The 22,248-nt window shown below is 37.2% G+C and overlaps 1 protein-coding gene and 1 non-coding gene across 2 annotated transcripts in view; one reads left to right on the plus strand and one right to left on the minus strand.

The window, feature by feature from the left end:
- The window catches only part of SPEF2 (sperm flagellar 2), a 197,891-nt gene that overhangs the window by 174,473 nt on the left and 1,170 nt on the right, over positions 1-22,248 (minus strand). The window contains exon 2 of the mRNA XM_034960179.4: positions 12,383-12,485. Coding sequence (XP_034816070.1) covers positions 12,383-12,485 — 103 coding nt within the window. The remainder of the gene's footprint in view (positions 1-12,382; positions 12,486-22,248) is intronic.
- LOC112439942 (U7 small nuclear RNA) lies at positions 7,917-7,978 on the plus strand. Its single transcript, XR_003028162.1, has one exon. It is a non-coding gene; the product is annotated as a U7 small nuclear RNA (small nuclear RNA).

Raw genomic sequence — 22,248 nt, forward strand, 5'->3', positions numbered from 1 at the left:
CCCATCTTCCAAAAAGATGTGGCGCTCAGGAAATATAAGAGTGATTTCTAAATATAAATGAGGAGCCAGCACCATGAGATGGCCAATGTCAACAAAAATAGTGATGCAATATCTTGAATTCATGTTCTGATCATGTGGTGTAACTTACTGTCCTGTTTCCTCTGTGTACTAATAACTCTTTTAACAGAAATATTTAGCAAGATATATTTAGTGTATTATGCGGCATCAATCAAACTTCAAATAAAATATTTTAAATTAATAAAAGAGAAAAAGGCCTTGGAGGAGACAAGAAGAGATAATGCATGCTACAAGAAAACCTTCTCAGCATGAGACTAAATATACTTTTTTAAAGATCTTCTCAGGTCCAGTTTTGCAATCTGTTTCTCCACAAATCACCGTACAGTTGGAGATACAACATTTGTCTAAAATGACTCAGGTAAAGCAGACCATGTTTTGAGGAATATGACTGTGAAAGAAGATAGTCAAATCAATGACATGTGCTTCCATTCTCTAGAAAGGCATCTATCACCCCTTTTGATCTTCCATCACAGTCGTCCTTTCATGCCCTTCCCATTTTAGGAGTCCTGTGTGCTTTGCTCACTACACATAATTGGAAAGATGTGAACTGAGAGCCATCTATCAGAGCTTTGGTCTGGGTTATAACCTTGGGCTACAGATTTTAGGGGCATGTTAATTCAGGAGGGAGAGTCCAAAAGCAAACATTACCCATTTCCAAATTTTGTCAAAGCTTAGCCCTGCACTCAAGAAAAAGAGAGAACCGTTTTCTCTTTCTCTCAATTGTATCATGTGGCTCCCAGAATGCAGTTAATAAGCCTGTTAATGTTATACTTCAGTTACCTACTAGGGTTTAAATGTATTTTATGAACTGGCCAAAGTACACAGGTCTAACAATACTTCTCTTTGGAAGCTTATTTCTAATCAATCAAATTTGGGGAACAGAACTTGTGTGTAAATTGGTGGAAGCCTACTCTTGTTAAAGCATGGGTAGAATCAGAATGATAGGATAATCAACAGTTGTTTTTTGAACACAGAAAAACCACTGGGACATCTTTGCTCTGGAGACAGAGCATATGAGGTAAATGATGACCTCTGAGGGACCTCTCTACCAGCAGTCCTTGCTTGCTAAGAGACTATTTATCTCCTTCCCTTCCTGCCATCTGGTGAGGGAATACCTCTTCTTACAGGTAAGTAGTAGCTGCCCTCCGAGAAATTGTCTTGACTATTTACTTTAAAAAAAAAAAAACAAATCTTCTCAATTTTCACTATTTGTGAAGGAATAAAAATATTCAAAATCAGGGAATTCTTTCAGAGTTAGATGAGGATTCTTAGAATTAAATTATTTCCAAGATGAATAACTTTAAGTTATTTACAAAATATATTTCCAGTTTACATTTTAAACTAAAGAAACTAAAAGTGTTAGATAAGATCCCCAAATCATGAGCCCTGGCACCAGTTGCCTAAAAATTAGGCTATGACAAAAAAGGGATTATTTTCCCCACCAAATATACCATTACAAAGGTTATGCCCATAAAATTTACTGATCCTTGTCTTATTTAAAAGACCATGTGCCCTGGGGAAAAAATGGGCTGTTCCAAGAATTGAAGATGGATGATATTTGGTTCTCAATACAAGTAGGACCCTCTTGCCACATTAGGGAATGCAATGACTCGTGGTAAGAGAGAAAGTTAGTCCTTTGTAGTATATGACAAGCAGGGCTGTTACAAAGGACACACACCTGTCCAAAGGTGGAACAAGAGTATGAAATCTACCCTCTGTTCAGATTGTTAAGCCTTGTCCCTGGCATGAGACTGCTTCATCCAAAATGGGGCTCCTTTTTCCTTGTAAAAAGGCCTTTGTGTTCACGAAGGCCTGCATTTTTACAGTCATCTCCAGCCAGATGGGGACCCTTTTTCCATTTCACAAAAGGCCCTCTGTGGTCCTGCCAATAAGAGCCACTTTGGTACACCTGAAACACTCATCTGCGATCTGGTCAGGATAGTCCTTTAACTTTTCCATGGTTAAGCAGATACACTCCCTGATATCCCTCATTTATTCATTGGAAACAATATTATGAGCCTACTATGGGCCAGGACAATGCTTGGAGCACAAAGAATAAACACACGCTGCAACTTTCAGGATCTTCACAATCTAGTTGAGGAGTAAACATTCATTTATCATTCATTAAACGTTGTTTGGGCTCCTTCATGTGGCAGGCACTCTGATAAGAACTGATACATAAATAAATAATTATAACTTCATAATGATAATGTAATAAGGAAAGGGATGTCCAAAGTTTTATTAGAACAAAGAGAAAAGGGAGACTAAATCTACTAAGAAAGTAAAAGAAGAGTTTAGAGAAGGAGTAGATTTTTAGCTGGCATTTCAGAATAAATACAAGTTTCTCATGGTAGAAGTGAAAAAATAACATTAATTTGCAAAGGTGCAAGGCATAACAAAAACATACGATGTGTATGTGGACCACAGAAGCTTTGGTTAGGATTCTCCGTTGATGGGAAATGTGTCTGGAAAGGTAAATGAGGGTCACACCGAGAAGCACCTTATAAGCCATGACCTTGAGAGCAACAGAGAGACTGGAACACTTGAATTTCTTAAGCTGATGGGGATATCATACCTAGAGATATGAGTGTAGAGTTTTAGCTTCATGTTGGGAAGTCTAAACAAGGTCTTTATCTGTAGAATTTACTAGGAAATGTAGGCATTCATTAATTTAAAAAACATTGACTGAAAGCTAAATATGCACCAGGCCTATGTTAAGCCCTAGAGATATAAAGAAAAATAACCTAATACCCCTAACCTCATGGTGTTCTGTGCAATGTGAAACACAGATAAAGAAACTGACAACAAAGTGATCAGTGTTATAAAAATTAAATGTGTAGGCTGAGTTTCTAACTTTCATAAAGGGATAGACAGCAACAACAACAAAAGGATTGGACATCTGGTTACGTGCAAGTCATAACACATCAATCTATATGTATAAGAACTCCTGAGAAATCACAAAAAAGAAAACGAGGGCATGGACACTGACCTACCTACCCTGGCATTCTTATACCTTGGAGGGTAATCCAGCTTCTAATGGTGGCAGCAAGGCTAGGTACAGAGGGAGCGAAGGGCTGAGAGGTCAGGCAGAGGGGGCAGCTGGGGCTAACAACGAATTTATATGCCATGTACTTGAGGAAGAGATGTGTGATATGAGATGTAGGTATGGGTTAGGATGTTACCCTGTACACCAGAAGCTCAAGAAATTAGATGGGATTAGCAAAAAAGGGTTTATTTGGTATGACAGTGTAGTTCTAATCCATGGCTTCTTTTGTGTCATACAGTTGCTATATGTACAACTAGGATAATCTGGATTATGAAAGAATAATTCACCTCTAGCATGGAAATATCAGAGGTTCTTTTGCTCAGAAGTCTTATAACACAGGTGCAGCTTCATAAAGGCCTATCATTTCAGACAAACAAAAATAAGAAGTACTTAAGCAGGAAGTATCAGGTTAAAATATTATGGATTTGAAGTAGATCTTCGTAAATGGCAGAGTGAGAACCTCCAAAAATCGGTTCCTCCTTAAAGGCAACAATAACACTCATAAAAATTGTAAAAATCAACCTTTTCATAACTCTGGAAATTAGCTAAAGGCTTGTAACAACTCAAGGAGCATTTATTTAAGAAAAGCTGCTTAATAGTGGTAGGAAAAGAGAGCTTTTTGTCATTTTAGTTTTCTCCATGTCCATACCTCACTCCCTAGCTCCACGGTGGCTATGAAAACCAGCAGCAGACTTACAACCATGGCAGCTATAAAAACCAGCAGTTTAGCAGTCATCAAAGCAGACAAACAGATTTGAAGCGCCTCCAAAGTCCTGTCTTCAGAGTTTTGCTTTTCTTTTCTTTTCTTTTTTCTTTTTCTTTTTCTTTTTTTTTTTTTTTTTTTTTGAGACAGAGTCTCACTCTGTCACCCAGGCTGGAGTGCAACGGCGCAATCTTAGCTCATTGCAACCTCCATCTCCCAGGTTCAAGCGATTCTCCTGCCTCAGCCTCCTGAGTAGCTGGGAATACAGGTGCCCACCACCATGCCCAGCTAATTTTTTGTATTTTTAGCAGAGATGGGGTTTCACCATGTTGGCCAGGCTCATCTCAAACTCTTGACCTCAGGTGATCCACCCATCTTGGCCTCCCAAAGTGTTGGGATTACAGGCATTAGCCACCACACCCAGCCCAGAGTATTGCTATTTGACTACCCAGTAGTGTTGTGAAAATCCCCATTTTCAGGCCTTGTCATTATTTGACCTGATAGAGCTTACTCACTGAAAAAAGTCCTATCCCAAGGGTGTTAGGAAAAAACAATCATAGCAATTATTTATAATCACAGTTACTTGAGACAGTAAAACCAGCTGGAGCAAAGAAGAGCCTGGCCAAAAACTTAAAAGGAAGACCTAAGAATGAGATGTCTGTTAGGGACTCTGAGGCCATATGCATGTGTAGGAATGTATGGATGCCTAGGAAAGACATGAGGAGGTCCAAATCTCTCACCTTTGGCTGACTTTGAGATGTTGCACAAGCAGGAAGTAAAGGCTAAGGGAAAATTGTAAACTGCCAGAGCATTGAAAACATCCCATAATCCACTCATAGAGTTTCTTAGCAAAGGAAAATGTATTGGTCCAAAGTGTTGAAAGATATCTCTGTTCAATTGCTGACCACTAAGCTAATCAACTAGAGACTTCAGTTGCAGTATACAAGAGGGAACATAGACTTTACAGAATTAGTCCAGGAGAGCTACTAAACAAACAAACAAACAAAAAAAGCAGAAGCAGCAGCAACAACAACAAACCCTGGGAATATGTAATAATCTGAATTGACACATTATATTATTTTAAATGTCCAGTTTTCAAAAATTATGAGACACCCAAAGAAACAAGAAAGTATGACCTATACACAAGGAAAAAAAAGTGAATAGAAATTCCGTGGGGAAGTCTTGGACAAAGACCTTCAATGGCCTATTATAAATATGTTAAAGAAAGGAAAAGAAACTATGTTTATAAACCCTATTCCTGTTTAGAAAAAAAAAGTGCAGCACACTGCCAGTGCTTATTTAATTTTACATAAACACTCTATGAGGCTGAAGCAAATCTGACGAATTTTCAATGTGAAAATAAAATATAAAGACTGTTCTTGGAGTTATTTCTAAACAGAGCAAACACCAGAATCATCTGAATCATCAGAATCATGTATTTTGGAAAAATTGGATTCACCAAATAAATCTTTGGCCAACAACTGTTGGAAAACAGTGTTAACATTATACATAGGAATGCTATGTTTTCTAGGATTTGACATTTTTGGTGATTGAGAATTACTACATTTTGTAAATGGAAATATCACTGCTAAAAACTGAATCCTGTAAATAGAATGATGTCTTTTGTTTCCAAAGTCAATATACTAGAGCAATGCAAAAACAATAATAAAAGCAAGATATTTCATGGTAAAGTTATCTCAGGGTAAATGCTATAGCTGCAAGCACTACCAGCGAGTGTTCTCAGGGTAAATGGGAAAATGGTTAAAGTTAAAATAAAGTATGAGAATACCATTTCAACAATAAGAGAGTATCAATACAGAAATAGAAGTTATAAAAATAGGAACACAGTGAAATTCTGAAGTTGAAAAGTACAACTGAAATAAAAACATTCACAATAAGAGTTCAACAGCAAACTAGAGTTGGCAGAGGAAAGAATCTCAGATCTAAGAACCCAAAGACAGGTCAACTAAAACTATTCAGAGGAGGAAAAAAAAAGCATGAAGAAAAATGACCAGAACCTCAAAACACATACATCCACTCTAATCATGAGAAAAACATCAGAGAAATTCCACCTGAGGGAAAATCACTTCACTAGTATTCTTCAAAACTGTCAAGATCATCGAAAATAAGAAAAGTCTGTGTGAGAAACTATCACATTCAAGAAGAGCCTAAGGAGATACAATATGATATGCTTGATGTGATCTCGGAACAAGAAAGACATTAAGTAAAAAATAAAAAAAAAACCTAAATGGCATATAGATTTTATTTGATAATAATATACAAATATTGGCTCATTAATTGTAACAAATGTACCACACCAATGTAAGATGCTAGCAATAGGTACGAATAGATATGTACAATATAGGAAATCTCTGTATTATGTCAATGATTTTTCTGTAAATCTAAAACTGTTCTATAATAAAAAGTTTATTTAACAATGAACAAAGCCTCAGAGACCTACAGGACTTCACCAGGCATACCAATATACACATAATTGGAGAATGATACGGGAGAGAGAAAGAAAGGGGACAAAAAGAATCTTTGGAGAAACAGTGGCCAAAACTTCACAAATGTGATGAAAGATATGGATCCACACATCCAAGAAGCTCAATGAACTGCAGTAGGTTAGTCACAAAGATATCTACACCTAGACATATTATAGTCAAGTTGTTGAAAGACAAAGACAGAGAGAATCTTAAAAGCATCAAGAGAAAAAGAAGACATCAAATACAAGAGCTTCTCTATAAAATAAACAGCTGACTTCTTGTCAGAAATTAGGGAGGCCAGAAGACAGCTGGAAGACATGGTCACAGTGCTGAAAAAGAAAAACTGCAAATCAAGAATTCTATGACTGGTAAAATATGTATCAAAACTGAAGGATAAACAAAAACTAAGATAACTCATTGTTAACATAGCTGCCCTATAAGAAATACTAAAGGGAATCTTTAAGTCCTAAATGAAAGGACAATATACAGTAACTCAAATCACATGAATAAATTTTAAAGCACATCAGTAGAAGTAACTACATAGAGTAACATAAAAAATAGTTTAAATATATTTTTGTTCGTAACTATTTTCTTCTCCTTATCTGATTTAAAAGTTAAGTGCATATAGCAATAATTATAAAACTGACTTGATGGGCTTAAGATGTAATTGGTAGGACAACAATAGCACAAAAAAGGAGGAGACAACTGAGCTACACTGGAGCAAATTTTTTTCTTTACTAATTAAATTAAAGTAGTATTAATCTGAATAGTTTGATTTAAATTAAAATATTAATTGTAATCTTTATGAAAACTAAGAAACTGACTCAAAAACTAAGAAAAGTAAGAAAATGACTCAAAAAATACAGTAAAAGAAACAATAAGGGAATTAAAATGGTATTAGAAAATATCTAACACAAAAGAACGCAGTAGTAGAGCAGTAAAAAAGACATAAGACATATACACAACAAATACCTAAATCACACACTTAAATCCTCCTCCATAATTATATTGTAAATAAATGGATTAAATAACTACAATTACAAAGAGGGAATTGACAGAATATACAATCCAATCATATGCTTTCTACAAGAAAATACACTTTAGATTCAAAGACACAAATTTATTGAAAGTAAAAGGATAAAAAAACATATATCAAGCAAATAATAACCAAAACAGGACTAGAGTGACTATAGTATCAGGCAAAATTGACTTTAAGAAAAAAAAGTATTACTTGATAAGAATATTTTATATTGTTAAAAAGGTCAATCCCTCAAGAAGACATAACAATTATAAACATATATGCATCTAACAATGGAGCCACAAAATACATGGAGCAAAAACTGAAAGAATTAGAGGGAGAAATAGACAACTCAACAAGAATAATTTGAGACTTTGGTTCCAACTTTCAATAATGGATACAGCAACTATGCAGAAGATCAGTAAGGAAATGTAAGACCTGGATAACACTATAAACCAACTGGACCTCACAGATATCTATAAACACTTTAATGAACAATAATAGAATATACATTATCTTCAAGTGCATATGAAACATTTTCAAAAAGAGAATATACGTTAGACCATTTTTAAAAACAGCTTCAATAAGTGTTGCAGCTCCTTTAGAATTTGTCTAGCAGGTTTTATAGGTTTTACCAGAAAACTTCCCACCAAAAAAAATTTCATTAAGTTTAAAGAGATTGAAATAACTGTGCTGTCCAATGACAATGTAATTAAATTAGAAATAAAGAATACAGTAAATTTGGAAAATTCAAAAGTATGTGGAAATTAAATAACATACTCCTAAATAATAACGAATCAAAGAAGAAACCACAAGGGAAATTAGAATATTATTTGCGATAAATAAAGATGCAAAATGACATACCAAAACTTATGTTATACAGCTGAATCAGTGCTTAGAGGGAAATTTATAGCCATCAATGCAAATGTTAAAAAAGAAAATCTCAAATAAAAAAGTTAACTATCCATAACAAGAAACTACAAAAAGAAAACTAAACCCAAAATAAGCAGAAGGCCAGAAATGACAATAAGAACAGAAATAATAAAGTAGCTGATATGGTTAAGCTTTGTGTCCCCACCCAAATCTCATCTTGAACTGCAATCCCCATAATTCCTACATGTCTAGGGAGATACCTGGTGGGAGGTGATTGGATCATGGAGACAGCTTCCCCCATGTTGGTCTTGTGATAGTGAGTGAGTTCTCATTAGATATGATGGTTTTATGCGGGGCCCTTCCCACTTTGCTACTCACTCTTCTCTCTCCTGCTGCCTTCTGAAAAAGGATGTGTTTGCTTCCTCTTCTGCCATGATTGTAAGTTTCCTGAGGCCTCCCCAGCAATGTGGAAGTATAAGTCAATTAAACCTCTTTCCTTTATAAATTGCCCAATCTCGGGTATATATTTATAGCAGTGTGAAAATGGACTAATACAGTAAATTGGTACCGGACAGAGTGGGGTACTACTATAAAGATACCCGAAAATGTGGAAGTGACTTTGGAACTGGGTAACAGGCAAAGGTTGGAACAGTTTGGAGGGCTCAGAAGAAAACAGGAAAATGTGGAAAAGTGTGGAACTTCCTAGAGACTTATTGAATGGCTTTGACCAAAATGCTGACAGTGATACGGACAATGAAGTCCAGGCTGAGGTGGTTTCACATAAGATAGTATAGTATTTGCATATAATCTACATACATCCTTTCATATATTTTCAATCATCTCTAGATTACTTATAATACCTAATACAATGCCTGCATATTACTTCATTCTTGTGGATTCAACGTAGTACTCAGTTTGTGACAAATACCAGTTTTGCTCTTTGGAACTCTGTGAAATTTTTTTCCCAAATATTTTTGAATTGCAATTGCTTGAATTCATGGATGTGGAAATCATGGATACAGAGGGCCAACTATATCTGAGTTGTTTCTACTTTTTGGCTATTAGGAATAATCTGCTATGAACGTTGTGTTATCACATGGATAGGTTTTCATTTCTCTTGGGTATATATCTAGAAGTGGAATTGTTGGGTTTGAGAGTCTATGTTTACCTTTTGAGGCACACCTAAACAGTTTTTTTAAGTGCCTGAATTAGTTAAATTCACACTAACATTGTATGAGGGTTTTGATTTCTCCATGTCCTTATCATCACTTGTTATTTTCTATCTTTCTGCCTATAGCCATCCTAGTGGGTATGAAGTGGTGTCTTGTGATCTTGATTTGCATTTTCCTAATCACTAACTGATATGGTTTGGCTCTGTGTCCCCACCCAAATCTCAACTTGTAGCTCCCATAATTCCCACATGTTGTGGGAGGAACCCATTGGGAGATGACTGAATAATGGGGGCAGGTCTTTCCCATGCTGTTCTCGTGATAGTGAATGGGTCTCACAAGGTCTGATGGTTTTAAAAACAAGAGCTTCTCTGCACAACCTCTCTCTTTGCCTGCTACCATCAATGTAAGATGTGGCTTGCTCCTCCTTGCCTTCCACCATGATTGTGAGGCCTCCCCATCCATGTGGAACTATAAGTCCAAAACAACTTTCTTTTGTAAATTGCCCAGTCTTGGGTATGTCTTTATCAGCAGTGTGAAAATGGAATAATACACTAATGATGTTGAGCATCTATTCATCTCCTTATTAGATATGTGTTAGCTTCTTTGGTGAAATGTCCATTCAGATCCTTTGCCTATTGTTAAATTGGATTGTCTTTTTACTATTGAGTTATAAGTGTTACTTATATATTCTAATAGCCACACAGAGATGAGGAACTTGTTTGGAACTGGAATAAAGGTGATTTTGCTATGCTTTAGCAAAAAGACTGGTGGCATTTTACGCCTGCCCTAGAGATCTGTGGAACTTTGAACCTGAGAGAGAGACGATTTAGGGTTTCTGGTGGAAGAAATTTCTTTTCTTTTTTTTTTTTTTTTTTGAGACGGAGACTCGCTCTGCTGCCCAGGCTGGAGTGCAGTGGCCCAATCTCGGCTCACTGCAAGCTCCGCCTCCCGGGTTCATGCCATTCTCCTGCCTCAGCCTCACGAGTAGCTGGGACTACAGACGCCCGCCACCATGCCCGGCTAATTTTTTGTATTTTTAGTAGAGACGGGGTTTCACCGTGTTAGCCAGGATGATTTCGATCTCCTGACCTTGTGATCCACCCGCCTCGGCCTCCCAAAGTGCTGGGATTACAGGCTGTGGTGGAAGAAATTTCTAAGCAGCAAAGCATTCAAGAAGTTTGCTGCAGGCATGGAGCCCTCATGGAGAACCTCTGCTAGGGCAGTGCAGAAGGGAAATGTGGGGTCAGAACCCTCACACAGAGTCTCTAGTGGGGAACTACCTAGTGGAGCTATGAGAAGAGGGCAACCGTCCTCCAGAAGCCAGAATGGTAGATCCACCGACAGCTTGCACCATGCACCTGGAAAAGCCACATACACTCAACACCAGCCTGTGAATGCAGCCAGGAGGGGGGTTGTACCCTGAAAGCCACAGGGACGGAGCTGTCCAAGGCCATGGGAGCTCATTTCTTGCATCACTGTGCCCTGGATGTGAGACATGGAGTCAAAGGAGATGATTTTGGAACTTTAAAGTTTAATGACTGCCCTATTGGGTTTTGATATCTGTAGAGGGTCCAGGAACCAATACCCCAAGAATACCAACGGAGGATTGTATCCATCAATTGATAAATAGATAAACAAAATGTGGTATGGTATATCCATATAATCGAAATTATTGAGAAAATAAATAGAAATGAAGAAATACTGATACTTGCTAACATGGGTGAACCTTGCAAACATTATCCTAAGTGAAGAAGCCAGTCACAAAATGTCACAAATTGTGTGATTCCATTGATACAAAATGTGTAGAATAGGCAAATCCATAGAGACAGAAAAGTAGATTAGTAGGTGCCAGATGCTGGGTGTTTAGATGGTGGCGATGGTTGTGAAGATACTAAATATGTGAATATATTAAGAAGCACTGAATTGTGTGCTTTAAAATGGTGAATTGTGGTACATAAATTATATTTCAATATAGCCACTAAAAACAAAAACCATTATGAATTTTTTATTAGTAGTTAAGTTCTATTTTATATTTTTAAAACACAAATAATAATACTAATTGTCCACCCAAAGCACTATATGTTGTTTCACTTCTTCTCTTAAAAGAAGGAACAGGCCGGGCGCGGTGGCTCACGCCTGTAATCCCAGCACTTTAGGAGGCCGAGACGAGTGGATCACGAGGTCAGGAGATCGAGACCATCCTGGCTAACACGGTGAAACCTCGTCTGTACTAAAAAAAATAGAAAAAAAATTAGCCGGGCTGGTGGCAGGCGCCTGTAGTCCCAGCTACTCGGGAGGCTGAGGCAGGAGAATGGCGTGAATGCGGGAGGCGGAGCTTGCAGTGAGCCGAGATCGCACCACTGCACTCCAACCTGGGCAACAGAGCGAGTCTCAAAAAAAAAAAAAAAAAAAAAAAAGGAACAATCGATTAACAAAACAGAAAGTAATCTGGTGTAAATAAGTCCCATTTAGAGATGAGGTCTTGCTGCAACCATATAACAATCTCTCCTTTGTACTCTTGAGACAATAAAAAATGTATGTGCAAGAAAGGAACAATTTCCATATCAATGGTCTGCTTGGGTGTTCAAGGTTTGGAAGGGATCTTATGATTCACGATTCTTTGAAGTTAACTTTGGAAAATGCCAAAGAAATGAACTTTTCTTAAAAGTAAAGAGTAGTCCAGAAGCGGGGGTGCACACATGTAATCTCAACACTTTGGAAGGCTGAGGCAGAAGGATCTCTTGAGCCCAGGAGTTCAAGACCAGCCTGGGCAACAGGGCAAAACCCCGTCTACACCAAAAATACAAAAATTAGCCAGGCGTGGTGGCATGCACCTGTAGTCCCACCTATTTGGGAAGCCGAGGCAAGAGGATTGCTTTATCCCAGGAGTTTGAGGTTGCTGTGAGCTATGATCACGCTACTGCACTCCAGTCTCAGTAACAGAACAAGACCTTGTCTCAAAACAAATAAACAACAACAACAACAAAAAGGAATAATCTCACTAACCTGCTGTCCAAAAATTCTGAAAAATCATCCTGAAGTTCAAACTTGTGTAGAACTTCTCCAAGTAGATAGCCACTGGAAAATGCCTTTGCAAATGACTTGGGACCTGAGTTTCAAAACATTGAGATAAAAACCATGAATACAATGTTGCGCATAGAGCTAATGATCTCTTTAAATATACATACACTAAAAACTACACAATTTAACTGGAACTCAAAATGCCATGAATGTATTTCTAGAAACATCTTTTAATAACCAAAGGAAAAGGTTGACATTTAACAGTAGATATTTTATAAAGATTCCCAAATAAATATAAATCAATAATTGATGAAATACAAAATTTTGAAGGAAAAGACAACGGATAAAATTTTTTTTTTAAATGCTACCAAAAAATTTATAAATAACATTAGATCTAAAAACTAGCCTTAAAGATATTTTATAAAATCATACTCTAATACTTTAGTTACTCACACAACCTATGATGACAGCATATTTTGGCCAAGTGAGATGAAAGCTAACTTCTTTTAAACAAATACCTCATTTTAACCTGCAAAACAATGGAAAGTTTACTAAAGCCATTTGCACCTTCTTAAATAAAACCTCCTGAACATAATCAAACTTCTCCTTCATGGTTCAGAGGGCACACTATGGCCCAGTTATTGTCCTATGCAATTACTGAGAGATAGCCCAGGGGAAAACTGACTTTAGAGCCAGAGATACCTGTGCTGGAATCTTGGCTCTGCCCCTTACTAGCTGTGTGACATTGGGCAAGCTGCTTCATCTTCCTGAGTTTCAGCCTCATGTCTAGAACAAAGATAACCATATCTATATCTTATATCGGAGAGCTATTTAATATTAATAGCTCTCTTTTGCAGCAGTGTTTGAGAATTGCTGGGTGCCATGCCTGCCACATAGTAGGCACATAATGATAAGTGCAGAATTTTATTTTATTTTTTGATGGAGTTTCACTGTGTCGCCTAGGCTGTGGCCTAATCTACAACCTCTGAGTGCAGTGGCCTGATCTACAACCTCTGACTCCTGGGTTCAAGCGATTCTCCTGCCTCAGCCTCCCGAGTAGCTGGGATTACAGGTGTGTGCCACCACACCCAGCAAATTTTTGTATTTTTAGTAGAGAGGGGAGTTTCACCATGTTGCCCAGGTTGGTCTCGATCTTTTGACTTCATGATCCACCTGACTCGGCCTCCCAAAGTGCTGGGATTACAGGCATGAGCCACTGTGCCCAGCCGAGAAAAACAATTTTTTAAGTGTTCAATAGGATTTGCTTTTTTAAAAAATGTTCTTAGTTTTGAGTTACTTGTATTTTTCTTATAAAGTAAAATATATAGACTTACATGATATTTAAGGATTATATACAAAATAAATTATATTATCATAGGCCAAAGCTATCATCTCTCAAATTACTTCAAAATCCTCCACAGATATTCAACCTGCTTCCATCAGGTTAACATATAATATAACATATTATATTAAATATAATATTTTGACATCAGTTAAAATATTATATGTCATTGCAGTATCACAAATTCAGTTTTGCCAGATTGTTCTATTTTACCTGTCTGACTAATAATGAGGTGGCTAATTGACGGTGAAGAAATAACATTTCTTCATGATTTGTAGAAGCGATGCTTGGTTGTGTGGTTGTAGGAAGGTGAGCTAAGTTGCTCCATAACAGCCACTGTGCAGTCCTCACTCCAAAGATTACACCCTATCATAATACTTTTTGCATGTCTGATACCAGACCACAGTTTTCTCTAAGACTTTCTTAATATCTGTTCTCAAAACCCTTTATACTCAGAGTAATACCTCAATCCTTAAGTTGAGTCAATACAATAATAAAGGTAGTTAAAAAGATGTCAATGGTTCCCACTGATTCTATGTACTCAGGGTGAGCTCTTGAACTGTCTAGAATTAGAATCTATTAATTATGGTTACATAATTTTTATATGCAATAGAAAAAATAAAAGGTAAAAAACATCAAGGGGAAGCAATGCTTTTGTCTATGGATCACTTTAGCAACACGTAAAGAAATGAAACTTTTATAAGCCCTAGGAAAATGAAAGCTTCCAATCACATAACCTTCTGTTCAGCTATAGTTCATGTGAGAACAGACACATTGCATCTATTCTTAAAGTCCACAGTCTGGCACCTATTAGTGGATTTTAGTAAGCTTTTCCACAAACAGACCAGTTTTATCATCATTTTAAAACTATTCAGGGCAGAATGATCTCACTCTAAACCCATGATACATTCTTTCAGAGTTGATGGTTTGATGCCCTTCCTATCAGTCATATCTGTCCTTCCGAAGCTATGTCTTAATGTGAAACACTGAAGCAACTCTTGAGAAAATATACTTAGAGAACATTATGTCCTAAAGCTTCCAGCAGGAGAATTTGAAATTCATGGCATACCTGAGCTCTATAACTCAGCTAGATCTATTGTACCACCTGGAACACCTTACAGCACAAGTTAAGCTTGAGCTTCATAACCTAGGCACTGAATTTTTCCGACTTTAACGCGACACCATTTGAATATCATAATGCCTTTCGATGCTACTAAAATGAAGATTGGCTTGATCTTATACTAAATGTCATCTGTCATTCAGCAAGTGTCTTCCGGCTTCATACCTCAGTAGTCTTTAAAGCAACTGAAATCCAAAGGGTTCCTTCTGCTCCAATGGGCAAAAGTGTGCCACCTCCTCCTGTGTCACTGCAGCTTTCTCCTTCCCTTACAGACCCCAAAGCTCTCGTTGCCACCATGACCCTCAATGTGCCACCCAGGGTGCTCTAGCTGTGTCTTTCACCTCTTCTGTCTGTTGCTTTCTTCTGTCTGCCTCTTCCCTTCTCTCCTCCCTAGCCTATCCCTATTCTTCCCTTAGTTTTCTAAAGAGCCACTGGACATAGAACCATTACTCATCTATGGATGTATCTGTGTCTTTCTATTCCTACGCCATCAGGGTCTTGTCCCAATTTTTGGCTTATTGCTTTCTGTTCAAGAGCTGTTGCTATGTTACCTTCAGGTAATCTCTTTCCCTTCCTGCCTCCCTCTGGGGTTTGCACTGTGCCTGTTGTTCACGTTGACTGAATGCTGAAAGTCTAGCCCAGGAATAACTGGGGAATACTAAATCCGTTTCCTTCATCTTCAGTGTGGCTGACAAACGGTCTGTAACAAACCATTTTCTACAAAAAGGTCACCAGAAAAATAAAATCATTACCCATTTCCTTTGAAATGGCATGGCATATTAATAAGGCAATTATGATATGGATAAAATAGAGGTGTTTATAGTATAAAGTTTAAAGAACAATAGTAAACACTTAATGTACTTCATTGTCAGAGTAGTTTATAAAAAATCTGTAAGTATCAAAATATCTGTCTGAAGCTTTTTATGCATAAGACACTTCAGATTTACCATGTGCCACATCAGCAGAAACTAGAACAGTGAGTGACGAATACGCAAATGATAAAAGCAATAAAGGGGAAACTTGGAGAAAAAAATTAAAAGAAAAAGAAAAAAGAACACATATAGGAAATCAGACAAAGAAAGAAAAAGCTGAAGAAAAAGTGTATACACTAGGACTGATACACTAAAACATATAAAATAAGAAGACAGGGCTGGATGCGGTGGCTCACGCCTGTAATCTCAGCACTTTGGGAGGCTGAGGCAGGCAGATCACGAGGTCAGGAGTTCGAGACCAGCCTAGCCAATATGATGAAACCCTGTCTCTACTAAAAATACAAAAAGTAGCTGGGCATGGTGGCATGTGCCTGTAGCCCCAGCTACTCGGGATGCTGAGGCAGGGGAATTGCTTGAACCCAGGAGGCGGAGGTTGCAGTGAGTCGAGATTGTGCCACTGCACTCCAGCCTGGTGACAGAGCAAGACTCCGTCTCAAAAAATAAAAGAAGACATATAGGAAGCCAGAGAGAGAGAGAGATTGAGAGAGGACAAAGGTGATAGGGAGAGAGAGAAACAGTGAGGAAAAAAGAAAAGGCAAGAAAAAGCTTATTTTTTTCTCTTTGGTTTGTCATGTTCTTCTTCCCACAAATGTCACTGAATACTATGACTAATTTCAGGACGCCCACCTCTATAAACTAATTTGCACTAACAATTGAAATTTTGTAGGGGGAAAAAGAGGCAGGTTGACTCCAGAACAAGGAACAATGGAGGAATATGATAAGTAAATAAACCATGGGAGCCCAGTGACAATCTTCAGCCTAAACCCAAAATTACTTACATCTGGGATTCAAATTATTTAGCAGCAACTCAACCCTGCCTCTAATCTTCTCAGCCCTGCCTCTAATCTTCCAAGCCACATGCCTGGTCCCCATCACTAAAGTTTCCTTTTCTAATAAATCTTTGATGCAGGCCTCTGTGATAATGTTAGGCTGGGACAGCAGGTGAAATGATCTATGTGCCTTTCCATCAAAATGGCCCTTAGCCAGCTGGAGGAAGCACAGAAAGCCATCCACATTCCACATGGTGATAAGGAGAGCACAGGTTCTGGAGAAAGATTCTCTGTTAGACTTGTGGCTCACTTACAAGCTGCTTCACCTTGGGCAACTATGTAGCCATAGTTTCTCATCTGTAAAAATGAGAGAGTGATGGGGTCTACCTTATAAGAGTAGTTTTGAGAATTAAATCTTATATGTAAAATGCTTAGCATACTGCCTGGTCCACAGTAAAAGCTCAGTGATTATTTTTATTGTTATTATTACTGTGTTCTAATTTAAGAAAACAGGTCATATTAATTACACAAACTGTAAATAACAGATCCTTAATGATTACAGTACAAACATTCGTGTTTAAAACACAATTCAGTACTCAGAAAGCAAATATTTGGCCATTCCTGGCATTCATATACAGGTCCACTCTTTAGGCCTGATAGGCTATAACTCCCCCACTGGTCTGGGGAAGCACCTGTACTTAAACACAGTCTATTTCTACAGCAAAATATTTAAATAGACACATCCAGTGAAATAAATAAGGACTAAACAGCCTTATGGCATTTCTGGTCAGGTTTTGCTGCCAAATGAATAATGTACAAAGTTGCAGTTTTCAGAGATTTTTGGATTCTAGAATTTTTTAGGTAAGGGACTACAGACCCATACCATTTTATGCTCAGTGGCATTTACTTCTCCTTTACTCGAGTAGGAAAGATCGAGCCTGCACTATCAACTACATTTAAAAAGCCAAGAAAATTTACTTTCATTTGAGATAAAAAACAAAAACAAACAAACAAACAAACCCTGCTGAAGGCTTGGAACTGGCATGGCCCTATCAGGCTGTGGTGTTCCTAGAAACCGGCTAGGTACTCACAGCTACGCCTTGGCATTCTCCAGCTGAACATAACCAATTTCACAGCACACCAACATCAGACTCTGCGACACTGATGGATCAAAACAAAAATAAAATCCCTCTGTAAACATGTCTGAGCTCAGACCAAAACAAGAATATTGTCCAAAACACAAAAATAACCAAGCATGTCCCTATTCTGGCCAATAAGAATGATTGCTGCTTCTCTAATTATAGCTTTGCTTTGATCATTTTTCTCACCTTCTAGATAAGATTTATTAAGATACCCAAATCATCAAATTGCCAATGCTTCTGAACAGGATTTCATTCACAGCAAGGCACCACTTCCTGGAACCCTCCTCAAAAACACCTAACACAAGTCCAAGTCATTTCTAGCACCTTCTTACTGAGATGCCCTGCAGTCCTCATGGTTCATGTTCTCCCTTGTTACAACAAATCTATAAATCTAACTTTGTTCAACTACAGATGTGTCCTGTGATCTTTGGCAGGGGACACTGATGTTTTCTTTCCTTTGGTAAAAGAATAGGATTGTCAGTCTTCACAATTTTATCCTTTGAAGGCTTTATCATAATTGAGATTTACTATCTGAAACTAAATCTTAATTGCTATATTATAACCCTCTTTAATTGTGAAAATATTGAGCATCAGTCTTTTCTTGAAGCTCCATTTCTTAAAATTTTTGCTTCGATTTACACAATAGCCTTCTGCTACTAGACTTGCTATATTAATTTTTAGTCAATGAAAGCCAAGTTTTAATCAAGAAAAACGCTGTGAGGCTAGCCAGGAAATATCAAAATCTGTTGCTTTACATCAGAAGCAATAGATTTTCTAATGATTCTGAGTGTTTAAGTATGAGAAAATGTGTAAGGTTTAGACTCCGGGTTTAAAGAAGACTAGAACTAAAAGGCAGCAGGCCCAGAATCTCCTGCTAACTTGCTACTACCTAGGTGCATAATCCTAAACAATGCTCTTAACACATCTGATTAGATTTCCTCATCTGCTAAAGAAGAATTAAATGATGTCCAAGATTATTTTTCAGATCTAAAGTTATACGATTCCATAATATGGTAAGGTTACCACAATACGTTATGAACTATTGCATAAAAATAAATATTCAATGGGATTTTTTTATATCTCTATGTTTTCTTAAAATAAACTATGATCCTTCTGAAAATATTAGGACAAAAGACCAAATCAACAAAGTGTCATTAATGCATGAGAGGATACCCCTCAACTTTGGGACAAAGAGTACAAAATATCACACTCCAAAAACAAATGCTACTAAGATTTAATATAAAATGAAAAGATTAATCATTTATGGAAACCCACTTGGAAAAAACCCAAACCCAATTAACAAGGAGCATAGACTGTCTCTTAAAACTCACAAAAATATATCTATTTAATTTTTATATATCATGTAAGCAATGATTAATATATCCTAATATATTAATTAACCTTATTTAAAATAGGAATATGCCTTAACAGTAGAATAATTCACAACTATTGTAATTTCAGAAGCTTTTGGTAGTAGAAGTAACATTGGAAAATACTATTGAACAGTGTGGCTTCCCTAAGTACTGTAGGCCAGAGGGGCAGGAATTCTGACTCTAATCTAATCTAATTTCACCTGTCACTGCTATCTAGATGAAACACCTCTAGATCAGAAAAAGTAAAACACAGCATATATTAGCTTTGACTGCCCCTCCAACAACTGAACCATTATTTAGCCTCATAAGGCAGCAAATGCACAGGCTTGGCATTCTCTCCTGTTTCTTTGTCCCAACAAGCAACTATGGGCTGGGCCACTTCTAAACAAACAATAATTCACCCAATTTTGCCACTTAACCATCTAGGAATTAGGTTATGCCCTATGATATTATAATAGGCTGAGATGGCTGAATTTTTCTATTTCTTGTGACTTCAAATGAAAAATAATCCTTATAAAAAGAGCTCAAGTGAATACATTTGAGAGTTACTTAAACATATATATTCATGCCTAAGTTTAAAACTTTAATGTACAATATAGGACCTAAAAGCATAAGTTCAAATTCTAGCTCTACGACCTACTAGCTGTAAGACCTTGAACAAATTACTAAGCCCTCTCCTCCTCCTGACTCACCTGAACATCCAGGGCAATACCTCTTAGGGTTGTTTTTAAGATTAAATAAGAAAATCTATGTAAAGGGCTTAGAACAGGGTATGGTATACCCACATAAATGCTCAATAAGTGATAACTTTCATTATTTATTATTCTTTCATTTGTAGACTTCATTTGAACTCCATATAACTTTTCCACAAGCTCCCACAATACTTTATTATAATATGCTTACGATATTTCAACTAAAGTATTAAACCTCTTTTTCTCCTATTTTGTCATGTGATGTTTGGCTTCTTTTGATCTTTCATCTTTAATGCTATATTGAATTTTCCCTTCAAATTACAAAGGCAATATAAACAACAAGCCAGATAACAGAGATATATAAAGAAAAGCTACCAATCTCCCACTTCCCCAGGGTAATCCCTATAACACACTTGTTTATATCCTTCCACACTTTCCTCTACGCTTATGCAAACCATAATATGAAAATTCATGTGTAAGTCAATAGTCCAGTATATGTCTTTCCATACTTTTCTTCATGCTCATATAAATGTCCATATTCATAAGTGTGTGTTTCCTAATTGGTACAAATATATAATTATACTAGTCACAATAAGCTCTAACTTTTGGTTTTTACTTGACAAAAATACATAAATATCCTTTAAGCCAAAAGTTATAGCAGCTAACTCATTCTTTGTAATAACTGCATAACAATTCATAGTATGAATAAAGCACCATGTATCCAAGCATTACACTTTTGAAGGATACTCAGATTGTTTCCAATTTTTATTTTTGCCCCTGTAATTCATGTAGCAATAAACGTCTTTGTTCAAATATCCTTATATATTGGTGCTTTTATTTTTATTTGATAGATGCTGAGAAGTAGGATTTAGCATTTATGTCCAAAGTGTTATTTTAAATGCTTTACGTTTAATATCCCATTTAATCTTGATACAACCAGATGAGGTATCACTATTATTGCTGTTTTTAAGTATGATGAAATTTAGGTAAATAACTTGTCCAAAAGATTTCCAAGCAGTCTAACCTCCAAGTTCTTGCTCTTTACACTTCCCTTACCCAGAAATTGCCTGATTACTTTCCCCAGAGGTTGCACCCACTCACAGTCCTTCCATGATAGATTCTACAAACCATCCAAAGCCTTCCATTGTGCACCACAGAACAGTTTATCTAATGATGGGGCAGCAGCAGCAGGAAATGTGCTTCCTTGAGTGCACAAATCCTAGCTTGTTGGCTTACAAACACAGTTAAGTGTGTTCCCAAAGACCTCTTACAATGTGGAATCTGGTTACCTCCTCGAGGACTCTCTCGCTCTATCTCTCTTATAGTTTAAAAAATTAATATGTTTTGCTAGCGAATGGAAAGCAGAATACTCCATTAGAACGGGGCATCTCTGCTAGCTTCCAGATCTACACTTCAGGAGCACAGACGCCAGGAATTTTCTATCCATAGCCTAAATGTTGTTAAAATTCTTACTTAGTCTTCAGCCCTTTTATGTTTACAGAATGAAGTCATTCTTCCTCCACCTCTCAAAACCTAAATTCCCAAAACTAATTAAAATTATAATAGCATCTACTGTTTTTATTTTATGTATCTTTATTAATTTCATTTATTTCTCCTAAAAGTATTTCAAAATGTTGCAATAGAGTCCTGGGGACTTCAGCAAAGGGTGTTTTTTTTTTTTTGTTTGTTTGTTTGTTTTGTTTTTTGTTTGTTTTTTGAGACAGAGTCTTGCTGCGTTGCCCAGGCTGGAGTGCAGTGGCGCGATCTCGGCTCACTGCAATCTCTGCCTCCTGGGTTCAAGCGATTCTCCTGCCTCAGCCTCCCAAGTAGCTGGGACTACAGGCACCCGCCATGACACTCGACTAATGTATTTTTAGCAGAGACAGGATTTCACTATGTTGGCCAGGCTGGTCTTGAACTCCTGACCTCATGATCCGCCCACCTCGGCCTCCCAAAGGGCTGGCATTATAGGGGTGAGCCACCGCACCCGGCCCGGGTGTGGTTTTTACTAATAAAATAAATGAACTAAATTAAACTAAGCAATATGTAACTGCTTTTCTTTTAGAAGAGTACAACTTAAGGGCATGATATTTTATTTTGGCTCCTATGGTGAGACAAGAATAAGAAACAATAAATGCTAAATATTGTCCTCAGTCCATCATATTTTAGCAAATAAACAGTTGGAGACACAATGGGATAATCGCAGAATACCAGGAAAGAATTTATTGCAGTTCACAGGGAGTGTGTAGATGGTTATTTGACAAAGAAAGAGTCTGAGGTTTATGCCTCAAGAAATGCAACAGGAGATGCTCCGTGCTAAAGATCCTTATGCTGAGAGTATTAATAACTACTTTGCACCCACAGAAACACTACCGATCTAGCAACTTCTGTAGATAAGCTAAGGTTGAACTGGCACCACT

The sequence above is a fragment of the Pan paniscus genome, chromosome 4 (genome assembly GCF_029289425.2).
Source record: "Pan paniscus chromosome 4, NHGRI_mPanPan1-v2.0_pri, whole genome shotgun sequence".
Lineage (NCBI taxonomy): Eukaryota > Metazoa > Chordata > Mammalia > Primates > Hominidae > Pan > Pan paniscus.